This window comes from Orcinus orca, chromosome 16 (assembly GCF_937001465.1).
Source record: "Orcinus orca chromosome 16, mOrcOrc1.1, whole genome shotgun sequence".
Taxonomy (NCBI): Eukaryota; Metazoa; Chordata; class Mammalia; order Artiodactyla; family Delphinidae; genus Orcinus; species Orcinus orca.
The window spans coordinates 27,445,487-27,469,286 of record NC_064574.1 but is presented as its reverse complement, the minus strand read 5'-3'; the positions used below and the strand labels follow the sequence as shown (position 1 = coordinate 27,469,286).

Sequence of the window (23,800 nt, the reverse complement as noted above, 5' to 3'; positions counted from 1 at the left end):
CTTTCTTAACCATACAAGGCTGGAGTGGGGGCTGACTTTAAACCTACACAGGTTTCCACAGACAGAGGACACAGTACAGTACTTCTGTACAAAGTATGCTGAAGTAAGGATGGACCCATATCTTTGACATGTTTCTTTTACCTAATCTGCCTGTTGTGCCGTTTATATACTTTTTTTTTCTTTTATGTGTTTTTTGAAGTCTTTCTCTTCATGCCCAGGAATAGTATTTTTATGAAAGTATTTCTAAAGAAAAAACCTGTACTTGGCAAAACTATATTGAGCTTTTACTATGTATGAGATACTGTTCTAAGCATCTTGATGGATGAGGTATACACAAGTGAGTAAAATTCATCCTTATCTACAGGAACTTAGCGTCTACTAGGAGAGACATTTGCATAGTTAACTAATATAAAATTAGATGGTATAAAAGCACTATGGCTTTGGAGAGGCAACAATTAGGTATGATAGGTGGAAACTGGGAAAGATTTTACAGAGAATTGGACTGGATTTGAATGATGAGTAAGATTTTGGTCGGTAGGTATAAAATTTAATGGTGTGTTTCAGAAATTGGGTTATTCAGGGCAGAGAGAAAGCACACTGGATGTGGAGGAGACTGGAAATGAGAAAACGGTAGATTGAGGAAAATAAGATAATAAATGTAAAACACCTAGCACAGTACATGGCATGTTGTAGGTATTCATCAAATTTGACCTCTTTCTAATTCCAATATATTTACCTCAAGGAGTGTCTTCAAGTTACTGAAAAAGCGAAGTTAACTATTAGTGTGATTTGAAAAGTAAGGCATACTGCCCAGGTGATTTTCAGAATTGCAAATGTGATCATAAAAGCAAAGTAATTGTTAGGCAATCAGTACCTTAGATAAATGTGCCACCAAGTTTCTGAACTATTTCTTTCCTTAGGAGGTGACCTATTGAGAAACAAACACTGGGCAAACCTGCTGTTCTGCACCAAGGGTGGGAAAAATGTCACAAGTTACAACCTCCTATTCCTATGATGCTCCAACAGACTTCATCAATTTTACATCTTTGAATGATGAGGAAGATACCCAAAACATAGATTCCTGGTTTGGTAAGTATCTGCTTTCTCTGGCTGTTTTAAGGGTTAGTGACTTGCTTTGTGCTGGAGACCTTTCAAAAATAGAAGGGATTGTGGATAACCAAAATATAAATTCCTGCGCTTCCCTGGTGGTGCAGTGGTTAAGAATCCACCTGCCAATGCAGGGGACATGGGTTTTAGCCCTGGTCCAGGAAGATCCCACATGCTGTGGAGCAACTAAGCCTGTGCGCCACAACTACTGAGCCTGCGTGCCACGGTTACTGAAGCCTGTGTGCCTAGAGCCCATGCTCCACAACAAGAGAAGCCACTGCATTGAGAAGCCTGCACACTGCAACGAAGAGTAGCCCCTGCTCGCCGCAACTAGAGAAAGCCTGCGTGGAACAACGAAGAACCAACGCAGCCAAAAATAAATAAATTTATAAAAATAAATAAATTTAAAAAATATAAATTCTTTTCTGCACCAAGATACTTTGTCATCCACGATATGATAGAAATAATCGAGACGCCCAGTATTTTGGGAATAGACTCTCAGTAGAAATCAATGTTTTCCAGTTAAGAATGACAAATATTTAAGCTTTAGGGACATATGGTAAAATCTAGATGAAACGAAGTTGAGTGAAGTTCTAGGACATGTCTGTAGTGATGGCAGTCACATAAAAACTTGCTCTACTGTCACTGGGCATAGAGTATAATATTACAACTGAAATGGGATGTTGACAGTCTTACTCAGATTTCCTCAGTTTGATTTGTATTTATTTTTATTTATGTGTATTAAATTCTATGCAATTTTATCACCTGTGTAGGTTTGTTGATCTGCCACAGTCAAGATATCAAACAGTTCTAACATCACAAGGATCCTGTGCTGCCCTTTTATAACTATACTCATCTCCCTCTTGCTGCTTCTCCCCAGTTCTTTTTTTTTTTAGTTTTTGGCCCCACCACACAGCTTGAGGGATCTTAGTTCCCCAACCAGGGATCGAACCTGTGCCCCCTGCAGTGGAAGCAGGGAGTCCTAACCACGGGACTTCTAGGAAATTCCCCCCAGTTCATTTTTAAATGGAGGGATTATGCTACTCAGAACCCAATCTCCAAATAGAGATAGGATTGCCTGATGTTGGGGCAGGTGATATGACACAAACTTTGACACCAGGTCAACAAATAAGGATGTGGTTTTGTTTTTATATTACATTGGAATAATATCTGAGCCCAGTGATATGTGAGGCTAGTATTTGCTGGGGCTCCTTCATTTTCTTCTATCTCATGTCCTTATCCTCCTCATTAAGAGAAATCAGTATGTGATGGGGGATAGAAATTAGTCCATTGCAGCTATACTTAACACTTATAATGCAGTGTCCAAATGTGATGGCATATTCCATTCTCTTGGAAAAGGATTCTAATAAAATCCAGTGGGTATCCTGAGAGGAGGGGTCTTTTGGGCGTGGTGTAGGAGGAAGGGTGGATAAGACGGCCAGCTGCCATACAGAAGTCTTCCCCATGCCCTTGGCCCACAGAAACCCTGAGGAAATAGCTGAGTTGTCTATCTCTTTTTCCAAGTTTTTCTTGAAAACAAGAAAGGAAATATTAATATAACAATACTATTAGATACAGTTTAGAAGAAAAAATGGATCCCACTATTTTTTTCAAAATCACCTTAGTTCTAATATATTACTTTCTAATTTTCTTCCAAATAATCAAATCTTTTTACACAGTTTTGCAATCAGAGTGTACATTCACAGAGTTATTGCTGAGGCTCGCTACATTCCTAAAATTTCTATCAGTAGGCTGTTGGTAGAACACACTTTTCACTGTTTTGCACTGGCTTTTGGGCGCAGCAGAACCTAAGATAAAATTCCTTAAGAGAGCCTAACTCTGTTCCATACTCATACACCCCACACTCTCCTAGTTGAGGAAGAACCTCAACGCAATTAGACTATCAGATGTCCCTTGTAAGCCTTGCAGGTCTTGCTGGATACAGTTTTCTTTAAGAGGACCATGCTGTATTTAGGTGGTAGATAAGACCAGTTTATGCTTGTGTGGTCCTGAATGTGTATCAAGCAAAGATAAGGAGCTATTCACAATGCAGAGTCTGCACTTCTTTTCTATAATACATTGTTCAGTGTTGCCAGTGTTTTAGTGATAGTTTTTGCAGTCGCTATCTCTGACATATAATATGTACTTATTCCTTTTTGATCACTAGGACTTTGCTGGTACTTGGAAATGAGTTAGAAGTATACTGGTAGGAGGCTTTATTTAGGCCCCATATTAGGTGTATGGCACTAATTTATTTTGCATTCTTTGCTGATTGTTTACATGATGGTGATTTTACCTTTTCACAGAAGAGAAGGCCAATTTGGAGAATAAGTTTCCTGGGAAGAATGGTACAGGAGGGCTTTTTCAGAACAAAACTCCTCTGAGAACAGCTAATCTTCAGCAAGATGTCACACCTTTGAGACCAGGTAAGAAAGAACATCTTAGAAAAAAGCTGCTTGGCAGAATGGTCGAACAGTATATTAGGAACCTGAGGGATCTGGGGAAATTACCTAAATGATGTATCCCTTGGATTTTAATTGGTGAAATGTGTTAATTCATTTATTCATTTCATGGTGAACGTGAAACTAATGATGTGCTGCATTCTTCTTTTTTTTTTTTTCCAGTCTTTTGGAAATTAAGCTAACATAGAATTTTATTGCCAGATATATAACTATTTTGTTTTTATGACTAGATTTAATGTAACCTAACCTCGGTCTGGCTGGGAAACAAAACAGCAGGAGGGAAGAATGTACTGCTTGCTAACTGTACAAGAATTCTTTGAGTCATGTATCTGATTTTAAAAGATGATTGACACTTAAACTAATAGTTACTAAATCTGCAAGATACTGTCTATTTGATTAAAACAAAAAAGTATTCTTTAAATCCTCAAAAATGATTCTTATTTTGAAATAGTAGCTATATTTAGATATAATTCACATATCATACAATTCACCTGTTTAAAATGTACATTTCAATGTTTTTTCATATATTCACAGCATAGTTGTGCAGTCATCACCACAATCAATTTAGAACATTTGAAAATTAATCTTATGGGTAAATCTGAAACTAGCCTCAGTCACACCAATAACTAGAGGGCCATATCAGAAAATAGCTCTTTTCAGTGAACTTGTGTAGTTTGCAGAGTCTGAGTTGCTAGGCTGACTTTTTTATTTTTATTTTTAATAGAACCTCCTCATAAGTAAACTCTGGAATTCACATGTACTCTTTCTGTTGTTGTTGTTGTTGTTGTTGTTGGGGGTAGGAGTTTATTAATTAATTTATTTTTGCTATGTTGGGTCTTCGTTTCTGTATGAGGGCTTTCTCTAGTTGTGGCAAGCGGGGACCACTCTTCATTGCAGGTGCGCGGGCCTCTCACCGTTGCGGCCTCTCTTGTTGCGGAGCACAGGCTCCAGACGCGCAGGCTCAGTAGTTGTGGCTCACGGACCTAGTTGCTCCATGGCATGTGGGATCCTCCCAGACCAGGGCTCGAACCCGTGTCCCCTGCATTAGCAGGCAGATTCTCAACCACTGCGCCACCAGGGAAGCCCCCTAGGCCGACTTTCAAATAGTTCATTCATGAGTACAAGTGATATCTATTGAATTTGGGATCTGGACAAGGATCCTGAACTTTTACATCCATCTTTCTTGCATAAGAGGTTAGAACTACGTGCACGTTTCACTTGAGGTGCTTAGAAGTGTGGCAGATTTTCTGTTGCTTTGGTGGTCTTTGTGCTCTTCTTGAATTGAAAGAGGATGTGATGTACCTAGTTTGTCTGGACCACTTTCAGTTTAAGACTGTTATATCAGCAGTAAGCCCCAGAGCAAGAGACCTCTGCATGGCCCATCATGTGGTAAAGACCATGTACACTGCTTCCATGCATGTATAGCCCTTGGGCCCCACAGTCTTTTTGTTCTTTGTTAGCACACATTCTTACCTGTCTCAGTGCTATTCCCTCTGCCTTGAATACCTTTAATCTAACTGAGAAGTCCTTACTTATCATTCAAGTTCCAGCTCAAATATCTTTTTTTCTCTAATTGATTCCCCTTATCTGTGTTCTCAAAGCACTTTTCAGACCTCTATTTTGATTTCAACTTTCTATTGTGTTGCTAGTACAAACAAATACAATTAATTTTTCTGTGTCCATCTTATATCCTACAATCTTCTAAACTCAGTAGTGTTTGTATCTTTTTTGTAGATTCCATCAGATTTCTACAAAGGTGATTATGTTATCTGCCTTTTGTTTCTTTTTCTTTCTTGCATACTGCACCTTTAGTAGGATGCTGAATAGGAGTAGAGAAGTAGACATGCTTGTTTTATTCCTGATCTTATGGCAAAAACATTCAGGCTTTCACCATTAAGTATGATGTTAACTGTAGTTTTTTCATAGATGCCCTTTATCAGGCTGAGGAATTTCCCTTCTATTCCTATTTTGCTGATAATTTTTATAGTAATGGAAGCTAGATTTTCTCATATGCTTTTTCTGCATTTATTAAGAAGTTTACATGAATTTTTTTCTTTTATTCTTTAACTATGCTCAGTTATGCTGATTTTCCAATTTTAAGCCAACCTTTCATTTCTGGGATGAACCCCCAGTTGGTCAGGATGGTATTTTTCTTTTTATATATATTTTAGGTTCAGTTTGCTACATTTTTTTGTTAAAAATTTTTTCATCTATGTTCATGAGGAATAATGATCTGTAGTTTTCCTTATGATGCCTTTGTTTGATTTGATAGAGTAATGTTGGCCTTAACTCTATAAATATTGCCTTCTCTTCATTTCTCTGGAAGAATTTGTGTAAAATAGATATTACATCTTTCTTAAATGTTTGGTAGAATTCACCAGTGAAGCCGTCTGGGTCTGGAGTTTTCTTTGCAGGAAGGTTTTTAACTAAAAATTCAATTTCTTTAACAGATACCGATTATCTGTTTCTTCTTGAATAAGCTTTGGTAGTTTGTTTTTCAAGTAATTTGTCTGTGTCATCCAAGTTGTTGAATTTATAGGCAAAAAGTTGTTCATAATGTTTCCTTATTATCCTTTTGATACTTGTAAATTCTGTAGTGATATCACCTCTTTCATTTCTGATATTGGTAATTTGTGTCATCTCTCTCTATTTTCCTAATCAGTCTGGCTAAAGATTTATCAGTGTTAATAATCTTCTCAAAGAACCAGCTTTTGGCTTCATTGGTTTTGTTTTTGTTTATTCCTATTGTTTTTCTGGTTTTTATTTCATTGATTTCCATTCTGTTCTTTATTATTTCCCTTCTATTTACTTTGGGTTTCAATATATATATAAAGTTTCTTAAGGTGGCAGCTGAAGCCATTGATTTGAAATCTTTCTTCTTTGTTAATGTGTTTACTGCTGTAAATATCCCCTAAGTACTCTTTAGCCACATCCCATAAATTTGAAATGCTATGTTTTTATTTTCATTCCATTCAAAATACTTTTAATTTCCCTTTTGAGATCTTTGACCTGTGTGGTTTTTTTGTTTGTTTTTTTATTTTGGCTGCGCGGGCTTCTCTAGTTGTGGTGCACAGGCTCTCTAGTTGTGCTGCATGGGCACCAGAGCACGTGGGCTCAGTAGTTGTGGCGTGTGGGCTTAGTTGCCCAGCGGCCCATGGGATCTTAGTTCCCAGACCAGGGATCAAACCCACGTCCACTGCATTGGAAGGCGGATTCTTAACCACTGGACCACCAGGGAAGTCCCGACCTATGTGTTTTTTTTAATTGCAATATAATTGACTTATAACATCGTGTAAGTTTAAGATGTACGGAGTGTTGATTTGATGCATTTATATAGTTCAATGTAATTAATACCTCTATCATATCACATAATTATCATTTCTTTTGTGATGAGAACAATTAAGATCTAGTCTCATCAACTTTGAAGTTCATAATACAGTATTGTTGATTATAACATTTATGCTATGCATTTAGATCTCCAGGACTTAATTTATCTACTAGTTGCTAGTTACCTGTGTGTTATTTAATTTCCAAATATTTGGGGTGGGGGTGGTCCAAAAATCTTATCTGTTATTGATTTCTTGGGGGATTTCCACTGTGGTGAAAGGACATACTTGTATGACTTGAACTCTTTTAAATGTATTGAGACTTGTTTCATGGCCCAGAATATGGTCTGTCTTGGTAATTGTACTTGGGTGTACTTAAAAAAAAAATGTGTATTCTGCCGTCATTGGGTGGAGAGTTACATAAATGTCAGTTGGGTCAAGTTGGTTGATAGTGTTGCTCAAGACTTCTGTTTCCTTATTGATCATCTATCTGATGGCTCTGTCCATTATTAAAAGTAGGGATACTGAAGTCTTCAACTATTATTGCCGAATTGGCTATTTCTCCCTTGAGTTTTGTCAGTTTTTGCTTCGGGTATCTGGGTCTCTGTTGTTAGGTATGTATATGTTTGTAATTGTTACATCTTCATGATAATTTGACCACAACGTATTTTTGTAAATGAAGTCTTATTGGAATACAGCCATGCTCATTTGCTTATATATTATTTGTGGCTGTTATAATCTTACTGATTTTTCTGTCAACTTGTTCTATCAATTAGAGAGAGAGGTATTGAAATTTTAGACTATAATTGTGGATTTGTTTATTTCTCCTTATAGTGGTATGTGGTATGGATAAAGAAGATATGGTATTCCACTTGATCATGGTGATGATCCTTTTAATATATTGTTGGATTTGGTTTGCTAACATTTTGTTGAGGATTTTTGCATCTATGTTCATCAGTGATATTGGCCTTTTTTATGATACCTTTGTCTGGTTTTGGTACCAGGGTGATGCTGGCCTCATAGAATGAGTTTGGAAGCATTCCTTCCTCTGCAGTTTTTTGGAATAGCTTGAGAAGGATAGGTGTTACCTCTTCTAAATGTTTGGCAGAATTCACCTGTGAAGCCATCTGGTTCTGGACTTTTGTTTGTTGGGAGTTAGTTTTAAATTATGGATTCAATTTCATTGCTAGTAATTGGTTTCTTCGTATTTTCTATTTCTTCCTTGTTCAGTCTTAGGAGATTTTACATTTCTAGGAATTTGTCCATTTCTTCTAGGTTGTCCATTTTATTGGCATATAGATGGTTGTAGTAATCTCCTATGATCCTTTGTATTTCTGTGGTGTGAGTTGTAACTTCTCCTTTTTCATTTCTGATTTTATTGATTTTGGCCCTCTCTCTTTTTTTCTTGAAGAGTCTGGCTAAAGGTTTATCACTTTTATTTATCTTCTCAAAGAACCAACTCTTAGTTTCATTGATCTTTTCTATTTTTTTTAGTCTCTAATTCACTTATTTCCGCTTATTCATTTCTTTCTGCTCTGATCTTTATGATTTCTTTCCTTCTACTAACTTTGTGTTTTGTTTGTTCTTCTTTTTCTAGTTCCTTTAGGTGTAAGCTTAGGTTGTTTGAGATTTTTCTTGTTTCCTGAGGTAAGCTTCTATTGCAATAAACTTCCCTCTTAGAACCGCTTTTCCTGCATCCCATAGATTTTTGTGTTTTTGTTTTCATTTGTTTCCAGGTATATTTTGATTTCTTCTTTGATTTCCTCAGTGATCCATTGGTTGTTTAGTAGCATATTGTTTAGACTCCATGTGTTTTTGTTTCTTGCAGTTTTTTTCTTATAGTTGACTTCTAGTCTCATAGTGTTATGGTCAGAAAAGATGCTTAATATGATTTCAGTTTTCTTAAAGTTACCGAGGCTTGTTTTGTGGCCTAGCATGTGATCTATCCTGGAGAATGTTCCATGTGCACTTGGAAAGAATATGTATTTTGCTGCTTTTGGATAGAATGTTTTCTCTTTATATATATGGTCTAATATGTCATTTAAGGCCAGTGTTTCCTTACTGGTTTTCTGTCTGGATGATCTGTTCATTGATATAAGTGGGGTGTTAAAAATCCCCTACTGTTATTGTGTTACTGTCAATTTCTCCCTTTCTGTCTGTAAATATTTGCTTTCTGTATCTAGGTGGTTCTCTGTTGGGTGCATATATATTTATAATTGCTATATCTTCTTCTTGGATTGATTCCTTGATCATTATGTAGTGTACTTCTTTGTCTCTTGTAACATTCTTTGTTTTAAAGTCTATTTTGTCTGATATCATTATTGACACCCCGTTTTCTTTTGATTTCTATTTGCATGGAATACTCTTTTCCATCTCCTCACCTTCAGTCTGAGTGTGTCTTTAGATCTGAAGTGAGTCTCTTGTAGGCAGCATATATATGGGTCTTGTTTTTGTATCCATTCAGCCACTTTGTGTCTTTTGATTGGAACATTTAGTCCATCTGCATGTAAAGTAATTATTGATATGTATCTACTTATCGCCATTTTGTTAATTGTTTTGGGGTTGTTTTTGTATGTCAGGTTTTTGTTCCTTTGTTCTTTTTTTGTTCTCTTCCCTTGTGGTTTGATGACTGTCTTTAGTGTTATATTTGGATTCCTTCTCTTTTTGTGTGTGTATCTATTATAGATTTTTGGTTTGTGATTACTGTGAGGTTTATATTTATCAATCTGTATATCTCTGATTATTTTAAGTTGCTGATCTCATAATTTCAAATGCATTTTAACAACCCTGCATTTGTACTCTCCTCCCCGTATGATTACTGTTTTGACATCATATTTTACATCTAATTGTTTTGTGTATCCCTTAACTGCTTATTGTAGATACAGATGATTTTACTACTTTTGTCTTTTAACCTTCCTATTAGCTTTGTATGTGGTTGATTTACTACTTTTACTGTATATTTGCCTTTACCAATGAGATATTTCCTTTTGTAATGTTCATGTTTCTAGTTGTGGTCTTTTCTTTTTCACTTAGTGAAGTCCCTTTAACATTTCTTATAAAGCTGCTTTTGGCAGTGCTGAATTCTTTTAGCTTTTGCTTGTCTGTAAAACTTTTGATGTGTCCATCAAATCTGAATGAGAGCCTTGCTGGGTAAAGTATTCTTGGTTGTAGGTTTTTCCCTTGCATCACTTTAAATATATTGTGCCACTGCCTTCTGGCCTGCAGTTTCTGCTGAAAAGTCAGCTGATAGCCTTATGGGAATTTCCTTGTATGTAACTTGTTGCTTTTTCCTTGCTACTTTTAATATAGAATTGCAGCTTAAAAGATTTTTTCTTGGGCTTCCCTGGTGGTGCAGTGGTTGAGAATCCGCCTGCCAATGCAGGGGACGCGGGTTCGTGCCCCGGTCTGGGAGGATCCCACATGCCGTGGAGCGGCTGGGCCCGTGAGCCATGGCCGCTGAGCCTGCGCGTCCGGAGCCTGTGCTCTGCAGCGGGAGAGGCCACAACAATGAGAGGCCCGCGTAACACACACACACACAAAAAAAGATTTTTTCTTGACTTTTCTGAAGGCATTATTATTCTGTTATCTTTTATCGTCCTGTGTTACTGATGAGGAATTCAGCTTATCCTATTTTCCTTCCTTAGGTGATTTCTTTTTCTCTGTGGAAGCTTTCAGAATTTTATCTTTTTAAAATGTCATAAGATGTTAAAAAAAAATGTCATAAGAATGTGTTTGGGATACTTTTTTCTGAGGTGATGCCTTGGGCTGGCAAATAGGCAGGGCCCTGGATACTTCATTTCTGCTTCAACCAAAGTAGCTTTTATAAATTGCTCTTCTGCATAAGATTTCACTGCTTAGGAGGGATACACACACATACACACACAATTTGCAATCTAGAATTCTGTATTAAGTCATATATATACACATGTATCTCTCATCTCCAACTCATTTCCTTGGGATTTGAGTACTGACTAGTTTTTGCTCTCTTGCAGTTGACAACACTTATAACAAAGAGGCAGAAAAAGAAAACCTGGTGGAAGAGTCTATTCCAACAAATGCTTGTTCTTCTCTGAAAGTCAAAGGAACCACATCAAGAAATATTCTAGCTCAGCCTCAGAGGTAAGACTGTTTTGGTGTTTGGAAGTGGTGGTTATGTTAATAACGTTCAACGAAGAGTTACTGGAGCACCTACTATGTGTTCCATACTACATTAGACTCTTCGTGTTACCTTATTTAATCTTCATAACATTTATGAGTTGTAGGTAACATGCTTAATTTATAGATAAGGGCTCAGATGTACTAAGTTGCTTGCCCAAGGCAGATTTATTTCAGAGACAGGATTCAGACTGATCACTCTGGTTCCAAAGTCCTTGCTGTTTGCGCTGTCAACATGGGTTGCCATTTACATTTATTTGTATGGATATGTGGCAGGTTTTTTTTTTTTTCCTGTGTATAGGTTGTAAATAAACTTCATAAGGGCAAGTGTCATGTATCGTAGTACCTAACAGTGTCTTGCAGGAGCAAAGCTGAATAAAGTCTTGAGTGAAGGGGTGGATGGATGGGTGGGGTAAGCTGTACTCTTGGCACTAGGAACCTCTGAAAATCCAATGTCTTTGAATGTTGTATCAGTATCCTCTTTTTAACCAAAACAAAGCTGTTAGTCTTAATATTAGTTGCCTTCAGATGGCACTAATCAAAAGATTATTTTAATTAGATTTTTAAAAACTTTCACTTGGGAGTTCCTGGTGGTCCAGTGGTTAGGACGCAGCACTTTCACTGCTATGGCCTGGGTTCAATCCCTGGTCGGGGAACTTAGATTCCACAAGCCGCACAACATGGCCAAAAAAAAAAAAAAAAAAAAAACTTTCACCATCTAATAATTACCATTCACCCATAGAGTTTAAATTCCAGGACTGGGGACTTCCTTGGTGGTCCAGTGGCTAAGATTCCACGCTCTCTATGCAGGGGTCCCGGGTTGGTTTCCTGGCCAGGGAACTAGGTCCCACATGCTGCAACTAAGAGTTCGTATGCCACAACTAAAGATTCCATATACCACAACTAAAAGAACTGTATGCTGCAGTGAAGATCCCAAGTGCCGCAACCAAGACCCGGTGCAGCCAAATAAACAAATAAGTATTTAAAAATAAATAAATAAATTCCAGAACTATTTAATGCTTTGTACTTTGATGTCAACAATATTGAGGAATGGCAGAGTATTTATAATACAATTGCTCAGAAGTAATGAAATTACCCTTTACAAACCCTCATGCTGGTGTAAGGGGATCACCTTTTGAAGATGGTATCATACATGCTTATTTTAATCTTTTCTGGTGAAGAAGCCCCTTTTAATTGAAAAATTCTGTGAGATTCAACCAGCTATCACAGGAAATTTAAGAGATTGCTACAGGTTGATTCTGTGGTTTCTGTTCCATGTTTAGATTGTTAAGTCCCTATGGAAAAGGGACCCAGTATCCTATAGATTCCTTCAGAGTCCAAGATAGTGCTAGTGTCTTGGCTTCTGCATTTTGAATATGTATATTACTAAAATTGCCCCACATTCTGAATGAATTTTTGAATGCTTTTTGGAAATGATGGTATGACAGAAAGCCAGCTGTTCACAGAATTAGAAGATCTGAATTGTTTTTGTTTCATTTGTTTTAAAGGCAGGTATCTACTACTCAAAACCTTAGTTTACTGAGAATAACCGTCTCTCTCAGGCTTATTGCAAGAAATGGCCAAATAGGATAACATGTGGTAGTAGTTTGTAAATGAGACTGCATTATGAAAATGCATAAAGAGGTAAAACATTAGTGCCATTTATCTTAGATCTCAGATTTATCTTAGTCTAGGGATGCCTAATCTAGAAAAGAAGAGCAGATGGAATAGGAAGGTATAGATAATCATACAAATTTCCTACTATTTTCTTCTCACATGATTTTGATGGATAAGCTAAAAGATGGCTAAAACTCCTTTGACTCAGAATAGTTAAAAGTCAATAAGGCCCTAGTCTATAATAATAATTTTTCCATGCAGGTGTTGCTTTACCACATATATTTTAAAAATAAATTTATTTATTTATTTATTTTTGGCTGTGTTGGGTCTTTGTTGCTGTGCGTGGGCTTTCTCTAGTTGTGGCGAGCGGGGCTACTCTTTGTTGCAGTGCATGGGCTTCTCATTGCGGTGGCTTCTCTTGTTGCGGAGCACGGGCTCTAGGCGTGTGGGCTTCAGTAGCTGTGGCTCGAAGGCTCTAGAGTGCAGGCTTAGTAGTTGTGGTGCACGGGCTTAGTTGCTCCGCAGCATGTGGGATCTTCCCGGACCAGGGCTTGAACCCGTGTCTCCTGCATTGGCAGGCAGATTCTTAACCACTGCGCCACCAGGGAAGCCCCACATATATGTTTTAATTTTTATAGTCTCATCCCTTAGCAACTTCTCCCTAAAGACATTCAGCAATTCTTCTCTTGACTTTATAATATCATTGTATATTGAATTTAAGTAGTGGTCCAAAATGGCCATGTCTTCATGTATGTTGCCTTCTTTCCTTCTAATTTTTAATGAAACTCTGTCCATTTAAAAAAATTAACTAATTTTATTGGGGTATAATTTACATATAGTAAAATGTACAGCTCTTGAGGGCACAGTCTGATTAGTTTTGACAAGTCTATAATGCAACCACGATACCAACATAGAACAAATTCCATCACCTCAGAACATTCCCTTATTCCTCTCCCTTTAAATTCAACTTTTACTGTTCTTTCTGCCTTCTCACTTTCCCACCTCCCACCCAGAGGCAGCCACTGTTCTGATTTCTGTCACCATAGATTAACTTTGCCTGTTCTAGATATTTTTATAAATGGAATTGTATAGTATGTACTCTTTTATATCTGAGTTCTTTCACTTAGCATGTGCTTTTGAGATTCATTCATGTCATTGCATATATTAATATTTTGTTCCTTTTTATTGCTGATAATAAATTCTGTTGGATGGATATACCACAGTTTATCCATTAACCAGTTGAGGACATATGAGTTGTTTCCAGTTTGGGGTTATTATAAATAAAGCTGCTATGAGTAGTTTGCCTGTAGATTTTTGTGAGGACGTGTTTCTCTTGGGTGAATACCTAGGAGGGAAATTGCTGGACCGTACTGCTAAGTGTATGTTTATAAGAAACAGAATTTTTCCAAAGTGACTGTACCATTTTACATTCCCATTAGCAGTATATGAGAGTATCAGTTGCTCCATATCCTGGCCAACACTTGGTATTGTCAGTCTCTTTAATGATATTTCATTGTATTTTTTTTTAATAAATTTATTTATTTTTTGGGTCTTCGTTGCTGTGCTCAGGCTTTCTGTAGTTGCAGTGAGCAGGGGCTACTCTCCGTTGTGGTGTGCGGGCTTCTCATTGCGGTGGCTTCTCTTGTTGTGGAGCATGGGCTCTAGGCGCGTGGGCTCAGTAGTTGTGGAATGCAGGCTCAGTAGTTGTGGCTCGTAGGCTCTAGAGCACAGGCTCAGTAGTTGTGGCACATGGGCTTAGTTGCTCCGCGGCATGTGGGATCTTCCCGGACCAAGGCTGGAACCCGTGTCCCCTGCATTGGCAGGCAGATTCTTAACCACTGAACCACCAGGGAAGTCCCTCATTGTGTTTTTAATTTGTATTTTTCTGATGACTGATGGTGTTGATCACATTTTCATTTGATTACTGGCCATTCATATATCTGCATATACAGTTGTTTTTTTAGTCTGGCTCCCTGGAGTCTCCCCTGTGCCTGAAAATGTTAGTGGTCAGCCAAGACCGAGTAGAGTTTATACTGAGGCTTAAGTGTTCATCCTCTCTGGTTCTCTTGCTTCTCATTTTGCCTCTAAGTTTCCAATTGTTTTGCCAGCCCTAATGTTTGTCTTCTGATACCTAAAGCTAGTAAGACTTTAGCTGTGTGCCATTCTACTATATACACATTGGGGAATGCACTGAATCAAATAAAAACCAGTGAACTCACCAGTGTCTTACCTAGTGCATTTATGTCTTTTAAGGATGGACACCTCACCAGTTTCTGCTTTTTCACTGGGCCCCCCAGTCTCCTCTAAACATGCATAGTTAGCATATATAGTAATACATAGGAATTTGTGCAGAGTTTTGGCTCAGACTTTGGGTGATACCTTTTCTGTAGCTCTTTCACTACCGGGACTTTCCTCCTATTTCCAGCTGCGGTACTGGCCTGAATTCTATCTTCCGTTATCTACAGCCAATGAGATTAGAGTTTTCTGCTGCTGGAGCTGCCGCATTTGGGGTGTGCCCTCAGGCAAAAAAGCTACTAACTCATAACTCTTAACCTTTGTAGTTGCTTTTCATGGATAAATGTTTCTCTTTTTTCTGCCTGCTTTTGGCCACTTTTCAGTGCCTTCAAGTAGTCATATTTTTATATATTGTGTACATTTTGTAATAATATGCAAGAAGATTTGCATGATAAATGCACTCTGTATTACTCCATGTAATTGTTTTTATGAGTACTTTTAGAGATTGATATGAAAATATTTGCAGGTGAAAGATCTGAAATTTGGGATTTGCTTCAAAAGCTAGGCGGGCGTGGATGGAGGGAAAATTGACAGTGTGATTGGCTATAAGTTGAAATTTTTAAAGCTGAATGATGAGTAGTACCTGGTGGTTCATTATATTATTCTCTTCACTTTTTACTAAGTTTTAAATTCTTTATGATAAAGATTTAAAAATTAGGTACTCTATGCAATCTAATAAAAATTTGAATATATGCTAATACATCTTAAGACTTGAGAGAAATTAAACAAGATCTAAATAAATGGCAGGACGTAACCATGTTCATGGTTTGAGAGACTCAGTAATGTAAATATGTCAAATCTCCTTATCTGATGTATAGATTCAACGCAATCTCTACAAAAATCCCAAAGGTTTTCAGTTTGGACATTGATAAATTGATGCTAAAATTTATACAGAAATGCAAAGGTCCAAGAATAGTCAAAATACTTTTGAAGTGTCTAGTAGATAGCAATATTATAAAGACTTTGTGGTATTACCCAAGGATAAATGAGACCAATGGAATCAAATAAAAGCTTACTCTCTCATATATGGACACAGTATATGACAAATGTGGTACTGCAGACCTTTGGGGAGAGGGTGTTTTTATTTTTCCCCCTTCAATAAACAATGATTGGACAATGGATAGCCACATAAAACAAAATGAGAATTAGCCTCTACCTCACTCCATAGAAAACAGACAGTACAAGGTGGATTGTAGATCTAAATGTGAAAGCTGAAGCTCATGTAAGGAAATATAGGAGAATATCTTCATGACCTTGGAATAGGGAAAGATTTCTTAAATAGAATCCACACAGGAAAACACTGACATGCTTTTAGGGAAGGAGGTTGTTGTATTTGAGCATATTTGTCTAATCAGATGATACCATAAGGAGAGTGAAAAGCCAAGCCTCAGATTGGGAGGAGATGTTTGTAACACTAAAAACCTACAAAGGGCCTCATATTCACAGAATATAAAGAATTCCTACTAATCAATTAGAAAAGTATTGACAATACAGTAGAAAACAACCAGGAGACTTAACTAGCACTTTATGAAAGAGGATGGCCAAATGGCCAGTTAACATGTGAAAAGGTGCTCAGTCTCACTGGGAAAAGCAAATTAAAACCACAATGAGTTTCTACTCTATACCAATTTATATGATTAAAATTAAGTCATCCGACAATACTAACTGTTTTGGAGAATGTAGAGCAGTGTAGACTTTGTAAATTAGTCAGTGTAAGCATAAATTGGTACAAGCACCTTGGAAAATAACTTTAGTTGATAAACCAATGTCTATCGGTGACCTAGCAATCTTACAACTTAACATACCCAACAGCAATGTGTACATCAAGAGACATTATGTGAGAATCAACAGTAAGCTGGGTAAATAATGGTATGTTCCTACAATGAATGTTACACAGCACTGAAAGTCAGTGAATTCGAACTACGTGAGTCAGTGTGGTTGAATCTCACAAACATAATGTTGAGTAAAATAAACCAAGACAGAAAAAATGCTTGCAGTAGTCTGATTATTACATAACGTTTTTTGTTTCCTTTCCAAACTAACAGACCATGTTTATGGAATGCATGTTTGTATGGTAAAATTATAAAGAAAAAGTAATCATTACTGTAAAAGTCAAGATAGCATCTGCTGCCAGTGTTTTGTTTCTTAGTCTATGTGGTGATTTCATGAGTCTTCACTTTGTAATCACTTAACTTAATTTTTGTTTTGTGTACTTTTTGTTATGTGTTATATATTTTAACAAAAATAGGGGGCCATGGCTAAAAGAAAGTGGAGAAAATAAATACTTGGTAGTAAATTTCCAGGAGATCTGATTTCTAATTTTAAGTCTGACAGCAATTAGCTGTGTAACAGGGTCAAGTCACCTCATCTTTTTTTACTTTTACTCATACTTCCAAAAGGAGGGAGTTGTACTAGGTGATTGCCAGTGCTTTTTTACAAAATTAAATCAGCTCTATTGAGGTCTAATTTACAAACACCAATGCACTTAAGTACCAACATTTTATGGTGAATTTTCAAAAACTATCAGTAAGACGAGAAGGTATTAGATTTTTAGAGCAGAAATAATGCCACTTTTTTTTTTAGAGCAGAAATAATACCACTTTTTATAGCCCTTTGTAGTTTGACATATTTTCACATTTCTGAGGAGTATTTGCATATATAGTAGATGTATTCATTACAAATAAGTTTTGTCAATTCTTCTACCATAGAAGATCTCTTAGACTCTCTGCTCAGAAGAATTTGGAACAGAAAGAAAAACACCATGTACAAATGAAAGCCAAGAGATGTGCTACTCCTATAATCGTCAATGAAATTCCACCCTCCAAAAAAATGAGAGTGTAAGTAGCCACAGCTTCTGTCTGTTGACATAGATTTTTACTCCGTTTGCTCCTATGGTAATAGCAAGCAGAATACGTGGTGCTTGTTCTTATTTTTATCAGTTAGGATTGTATTTTGCTGAAGGTAATAAGACCTCTCTATTTAACTAGAGAGGTTTAAAGAATAGTGATTTATTTGCTTTACAGAAGTCTGAAAGTAGTTTGCTTTGGTTCAATGACATCTCTTTGAGTCTTAGGGTTTTTTTTCATACTTGTTGCTCAAGATGGCTGCTCTGTGTTTCTTAGCTTCTTCTTAGTGCTTGTTGCCTCATTATCTGAAGATAGCTACTATATCTCTAGGTATCATATCCATGTTTGAGAGAAGAAGAAGGGTCTGGCAAAGAAAGAGGGGCAGCACCCATATCAGGAAAGTGAAGTATTTTCCAGAAACGCTTATGTTATGCCTCAGTTGACTGAACTGTAAATTAGATCCCCTCTAGTTGCAGTAGAGACCGTTGAAGCAAGTACAATACTTTTTTGCCTTCATACATTGCTGCCCCAAGCAAAATTGGGGTTCTGTTAATAAGAAAGTAGAATAAATATTGAGAAGACAACTAGCTGTCTGGCATTTGTTCATTTGATGATGAGCAGTTGGAATCTCTTCCTACCCTCCTGAACCATCACCAGACAGCTCTTACCCTGACTTCTATTGGCATTCTCAAAGTTTACCCATTGTAGCCATTGGTATATATGATCTGATGATACTATTGGAAGAATCTTGCTGTTGAAACATGGTTTTTGTCCTAAAGAATGAGAAAATTTAAGCCATGTGTGGTAGATCTGGGGAGGAGGGTAGAGCAGGATATGCTGTAGGGAATTGAGAGGATATTTTTTGTTCTTTTCAACTCAAGTTCTCACAATAAAAAGAAGCCAGAGGAAGAGGAAGAAGGCAGTGCTCATCAAGATACTTCTGAAAAGAATGAGTCTTCCCCAGAGAAAGCCAAGGGCAGACATACTGTGCCTTGTATCCCACCTGTAAGGTATGATTCTATCCTGAATTTCAGCTTTAGAGTCAGTAGAGTAAAATTACAAATGGGGGGGCTTCCCTGGTGGCGCAGTGGTTGAGAGTCTGCCTGCCGATGCAGGGGACACGGGTTCGTGCCCCGGTCCGGGAAGATCCCACATGCCGCGGAGCGGCTGGGCCCATGAGCCATGGCTGCTGAGCCTGCGCGTCCAGAGCCTGTGCTCCGCAACGGGAGACGCCACAACAGTGAGAGGCCCACGTACCACAAAAAAAAAAAAAAATTACAAATGGGTACATCTACAGTCTGTTTGATGCACATGGAGCTTGGGAAACTCTGAAAGCCGTAACCATGGTAAAGTAAATTGTTTTATGTCCTTGTGGGTGCTTGAGTGTTACAGATTGAAAAAAATTAACTATTGAAACAAACGTAAAAGAAATATAGAAGGAAAAAGTTAGTGAAGGTTCTTACTACCTAAATTGAACAGTTTTTATTTTGCCAAGCTCCCTTCTGGACTTTACTCAAGTAAAATACATATTTTTACAATCAGTGTATAAGCAATCTTTGGGCTCTGCTTTATTCACTCGCTATGAGACTATTTTATTTTCTGTACTGCTACAAAATCTTCACATTTACCCTTTTTTTGATAGATTGTTAGCATTCTATCAGATTATATTTAACTATTTCCTGTTGAAAATGCTGTTTCCAATTTTTCACTATTATAAGGAGTCAATGAACATCTTTACAGGCAGATCCTTTTCTTTGACTAGTCTCCTCAGGATAAGGAAAGAGAAATTCCTTGATCTAAGATTATGGTCAGTTTTCTGGCTATTGATATTTATTGCTAATTTTATTTCCAAAATGAATGTGTGAATTTACAGTGCCATCACCTTTAATGAATATTTTTATTTCCTTGTAGTCTCATCTGCATTGAATTTTTTTTACTTTAAAAATTGTTTCAAATTTAACTGATATGTTGATGGCATCAGATTATTTTAATTTTTATGTGTTTGCTGACAAGATTGTATAACTGTTATTGTAAGCATCTTTTCCAAAGTTCCTCTTGGGTGAATCATCTGTTTTCCTTTTCTATTTATCTATAAGTGGTCTTAGTGATGTTCTCATTACTAAGAATGGCTACTTTATTTTATTGTTATTGTTTTTTTAAGAATGGCTACTTTAAATTGAACTTTTGCTATGTGTCCAGTGTTTCAGAAACATTATCTGATTTAATAGTCACAAGTATTCTGTGAGAACAAGTATTCATATTACCCATTTTACATTGGAGAAAACTGAGGCTCACAGAGGTTAAATAGTTTTCTCAAGATCACATAGGCAGAAAATGAAACAACAGGGTTGGGATTTGCATTCTGGATGGCTTTACTCCTAAGTCTGTTCTCTATCACAGTATATATTTTATGTATATTAACCTCTTGCCATGTTTGTTGAAAATATTACTACTGATATTTTAGTTTTAGTTTTTCTTGTGGCATAAAAGTTAATCATTATATAGTCAAATTTGTGGATATTTTATAATATCTTCTATAGTCTATTTTAGCTGTTTTTTCAGAAACTTTTTCAATATTTTGGAATAAATTTTGTATCTTTTTTTCATAGTGTTATCTAAGTTAGTATCAATTTATTAGGTAATACTTTTTGGTTTTGATGGTTATTTTATCACAGGTTAAAAATCTAATCTATATAATGCCTTTAGATTTTTTTAACCACTGAGTCACTTTCTCCTCTCCTCTCCTCTCTCATCTCCTTTACTGATTTGCCTTTTAGGCAGAAGATTCTAAAAAGTACTGAGGAGCAAGAGTTGGAGAAGAGAATGAAAATGCAGCAAGAGGTGGTAGAGATGCGGAAAAAGAATGAAGAATTCAAAAAATTTGCTCTTGCAGGAGCAGGTCAGCTTGGTTCTGATTGAGTCTGATTTATGAGCGGGTGCTTCTCATAATCTTGGTAGGGTTTTTGAAGTCTCTAAAGCACAAAAGTCTTTCTTGGTCAGTAGTCAGCATTAAAAGATGTGTTTATTTAGAAACCTGGACATGGGTACCATTGATATCCCAGTGATCATTCCCTAGAACATTTTACATATGTTGGTCCTTTCTTAGAGCATGCTGTTCCTCTCCATCTCTAACTGAAGAAGTCACACCCATCTTTTGAGGCCTTTTTCCATGAGTCCTTACCTCATTTCTCTAAGTGGAGTTAATTCCTCCCTCCTTTTTTCTCCTAATTCTTTTTCTTTGTATTAGAATAAGAAGGAACTAGGATTGAGACAGAAGATAGAGCAATTGGGCAGACCAGCTTTTTGTTGTCTTCCCATTTTATCCTAGTCAGAGGAAAAGACAGCTGAGTGAATCCAGTTGTAGTTATGGAGGAAAGTATACCTGAGAGAGCTGAAGGGATCAGAGTTCTGCTTTGCTTTAGCATAATTATCATTGGTGGAGTCAGAGCTGTGAAGCTCTGCTTACTGGGTTGAAAAGCATCTCTGGAGTTTATAGGGTATCCCTCTTAGAGATGCTTAGTTAAGTGTGCTTTTAAAGTCAATTCATAGCTTTTCCTATCAAAAGTATTCCAGTTTCTCTGTCTCCAGAGCTATGACCACAACTGGGAGGTGGGATTCTTCTCCCCTGTGCTACCTTATAACAGTTTGCCTCTGACCGAAAGGCCTCAAACCCAATAGTACTAAATGAATAAGGCACATATATTGGTGTCCCTGAGGACTGTTTCAAGTGTTGGCTTATATGTAGAGAGTAAACAAAGTTAGATCCATGGTAATAGAAATACCAAAAGGACTGGATAAAAGGGGACTTACTTTATGTTCTCTATTCTTAGCGTTATCTGTGTGTTTTACTCTGCTCCTCACTCAGGGCTCCCTGTGAAGAAATCAGTGAGCCAGGTAACCAAATCAGTTGACTTCCACTTCCTCACAGATGAGCGAATCAAACAACATCCTAAGAACCAGGAGGAGTATAAGGAAGTGAACTTTACATCTGAACTGCGAAAGCATCCTCCGTCTCCTGTAAGTTGATAGACTAAATTAATATTCTTGTTAATAATTCAGTGAGGATTCTGGTGTAATATTTGTGGTCACTTAGTTACAATAATATAATTGAGAGGAGCATATGTTTTTGAGTTAAGGTAGGCCTGAATCCTCACTTTGCCCCTGTTAGCTGTGTAATCTTGGATAAATCACTCCATGTCTCTGGGAAGCATCTTACCAAGTTGCTGTGAAAACTGAATTGAGAATGTACACAAAACACATAGAATTATGTGTGGCAAATTGTAGGTACAGGCTTGTTACAGCTTGTGATATAACAAAATTTTTGCAAAAATCTTGTGTCTGCAAAATTGTGTGCAAAATATAACAGGGTTTATGGGGAAAATGGGATTGGGGCAGACCACTCAAATCCAGTTTTGTTACCAGAGCGCTAACAAAAACAGTAACAATCCTAAATAAAAATCCTAGCACTAAGAATTTCTCCTTGCATTTGCAGTCACCATCATGACTTGCTGAAGTCAGTCCTTTGCAGTCTTAAATCCTGGGGTTGTGCTTCTTCCTTTGGGACGTAAGTCCTTGAAGAGTTTTGTTTCCAATCAGAGACCAATTTTATCAAAATTAATCACCCAAAGAGTAGGCTTCTTCATCAGTCAGTTTTTGGTAGGATGTGTGGAGAGAATTTGATTCAGGCAGCTGCCTGACCTGATTCAGGTCCAGAAGCCCAATTAAAAATTTTTAAATGGGACTGGGGATGGGATACCTTTGCAGCTTTTTTCGCTTCTAAGAAAACTTGCTCTTGATTGCTTCAAAACATTAACATGCTTGGGAAAAATCACCTTATGTACTCTTACAGAACAGATAATTTAAGTTCTAGATGCTTTCTCCCCCTTTTCATTTTATTGTTATTTTTTAATTTTTTTGGCCTCGCTGTGTGGCTTGTGGGATCTTAGTTCCCCAACCAGGTATTGAACCTGCGCCTCCTGCAGTGGAAGCACAGAGTCCTAACCACTGGGCCGTCAGGGAATTCCCCTCTTCCCCTTTTTAAAAGATGGGAATAGACTGTTTATAACCCTTGCTCAAGGACTGACAACTTAAGAAGAATAATAATCTTGGCTTTACACAGGCCCTTTTTCTTTCTTTCTTTTTTTGTTTTTTTTGTGGTACACGGGCCTCTCACTGTTGTGGCCTCTCCCGTTGTGGAGCACAGGCTCTGGACGCGCAGGCTCAGCGGCCATGGCTCACGGACCTAGCCGCTCCGCGGCATGTGGGATCTTCCCAGACCGGGGCATGAACCCGTGTCCCCTGCATCGGCAGGCGGACTCTCAACGACTGCGCCACCTCTGTACTGAGTCTGTGGCTTGTGGTAGATCTGAGCTCTTCCATAACACTTCATTTGGGGAACAACTTCTTTCTTTTCAGGCCCGAGTGACTAAGGGATGCACCATTGTTATGCCTTTCAACCTGTCCCAGGGAAAGAAAAGAACATTTGGTGAGACGGCTTCTACGTATGTGCCCCTTGCACAGCAGGTCGAAGCCTTCCATAAACGAACCCCTAACAGATATCACTTGAGGAGCAAGAAGGATGATATTAGTAAGTTTCTTTCCAGTATCATACCTGGCTGGAGCCTCCCCTAGAATTCCCTTTCCTTACATCTTAGGTGCAAATTTGCCTTTAGTTGAAATCCTTACTTTTGAACTAAAGCATGGCATGTGCCTGTATGCAGACAACAAATGTATACATAGTTGAGCATTTCTCAAACCACCCAGCTATCTGTCCACTTATACCCATCAACCACCTCGATCCTCCTGATCAATAATTGGCCAAGGGGAATTAAGTTAACCTGAGATGTCATTACACATCAAGGCTATCTTTACCATGTGTCAGTGTGCATTTACTCACCTACAGAAAATGAAAGCATTCCATTCACTTAAGGTTGTGTGCTTTTTGTTCAGCAATTCAATAAATGTTTTACCACTACAAAGCAGACACTCTGTG

General features: G+C 37.5%; 1 protein-coding gene across 4 annotated transcripts in view; it reads left to right on the top strand.

Moving 5' to 3' along the window:
• Positions 1-23,800, top strand: part of TPX2 (TPX2 microtubule nucleation factor) — a 58,585-nt gene that overhangs the window by 13,817 nt on the left and 20,968 nt on the right. For 3 of the 4 annotated variants that reach the window (XM_049698812.1, XM_004272693.4, XM_033433451.2), the window contains exons 3-10: positions 921-1,089; positions 3,414-3,533; positions 10,888-11,014; positions 17,671-17,799; positions 18,690-18,818; positions 20,586-20,707; positions 21,674-21,825; positions 23,224-23,395. In XM_049698812.1, coding sequence (XP_049554769.1) covers positions 984-1,089; positions 3,414-3,533; positions 10,888-11,014; positions 17,671-17,799; positions 18,690-18,818; positions 20,586-20,707; positions 21,674-21,825; positions 23,224-23,395 — 1,057 coding nt within the window. In that variant the 5' untranslated portion in view covers positions 921-983. The remainder of the gene's footprint in view (positions 1-920; positions 1,090-3,413; positions 3,534-10,887; positions 11,015-17,670; positions 17,800-18,689; positions 18,819-20,585; positions 20,708-21,673; positions 21,826-23,223; positions 23,396-23,800) is intronic. The other variant, XM_049698813.1, reaches the window with a different exon arrangement.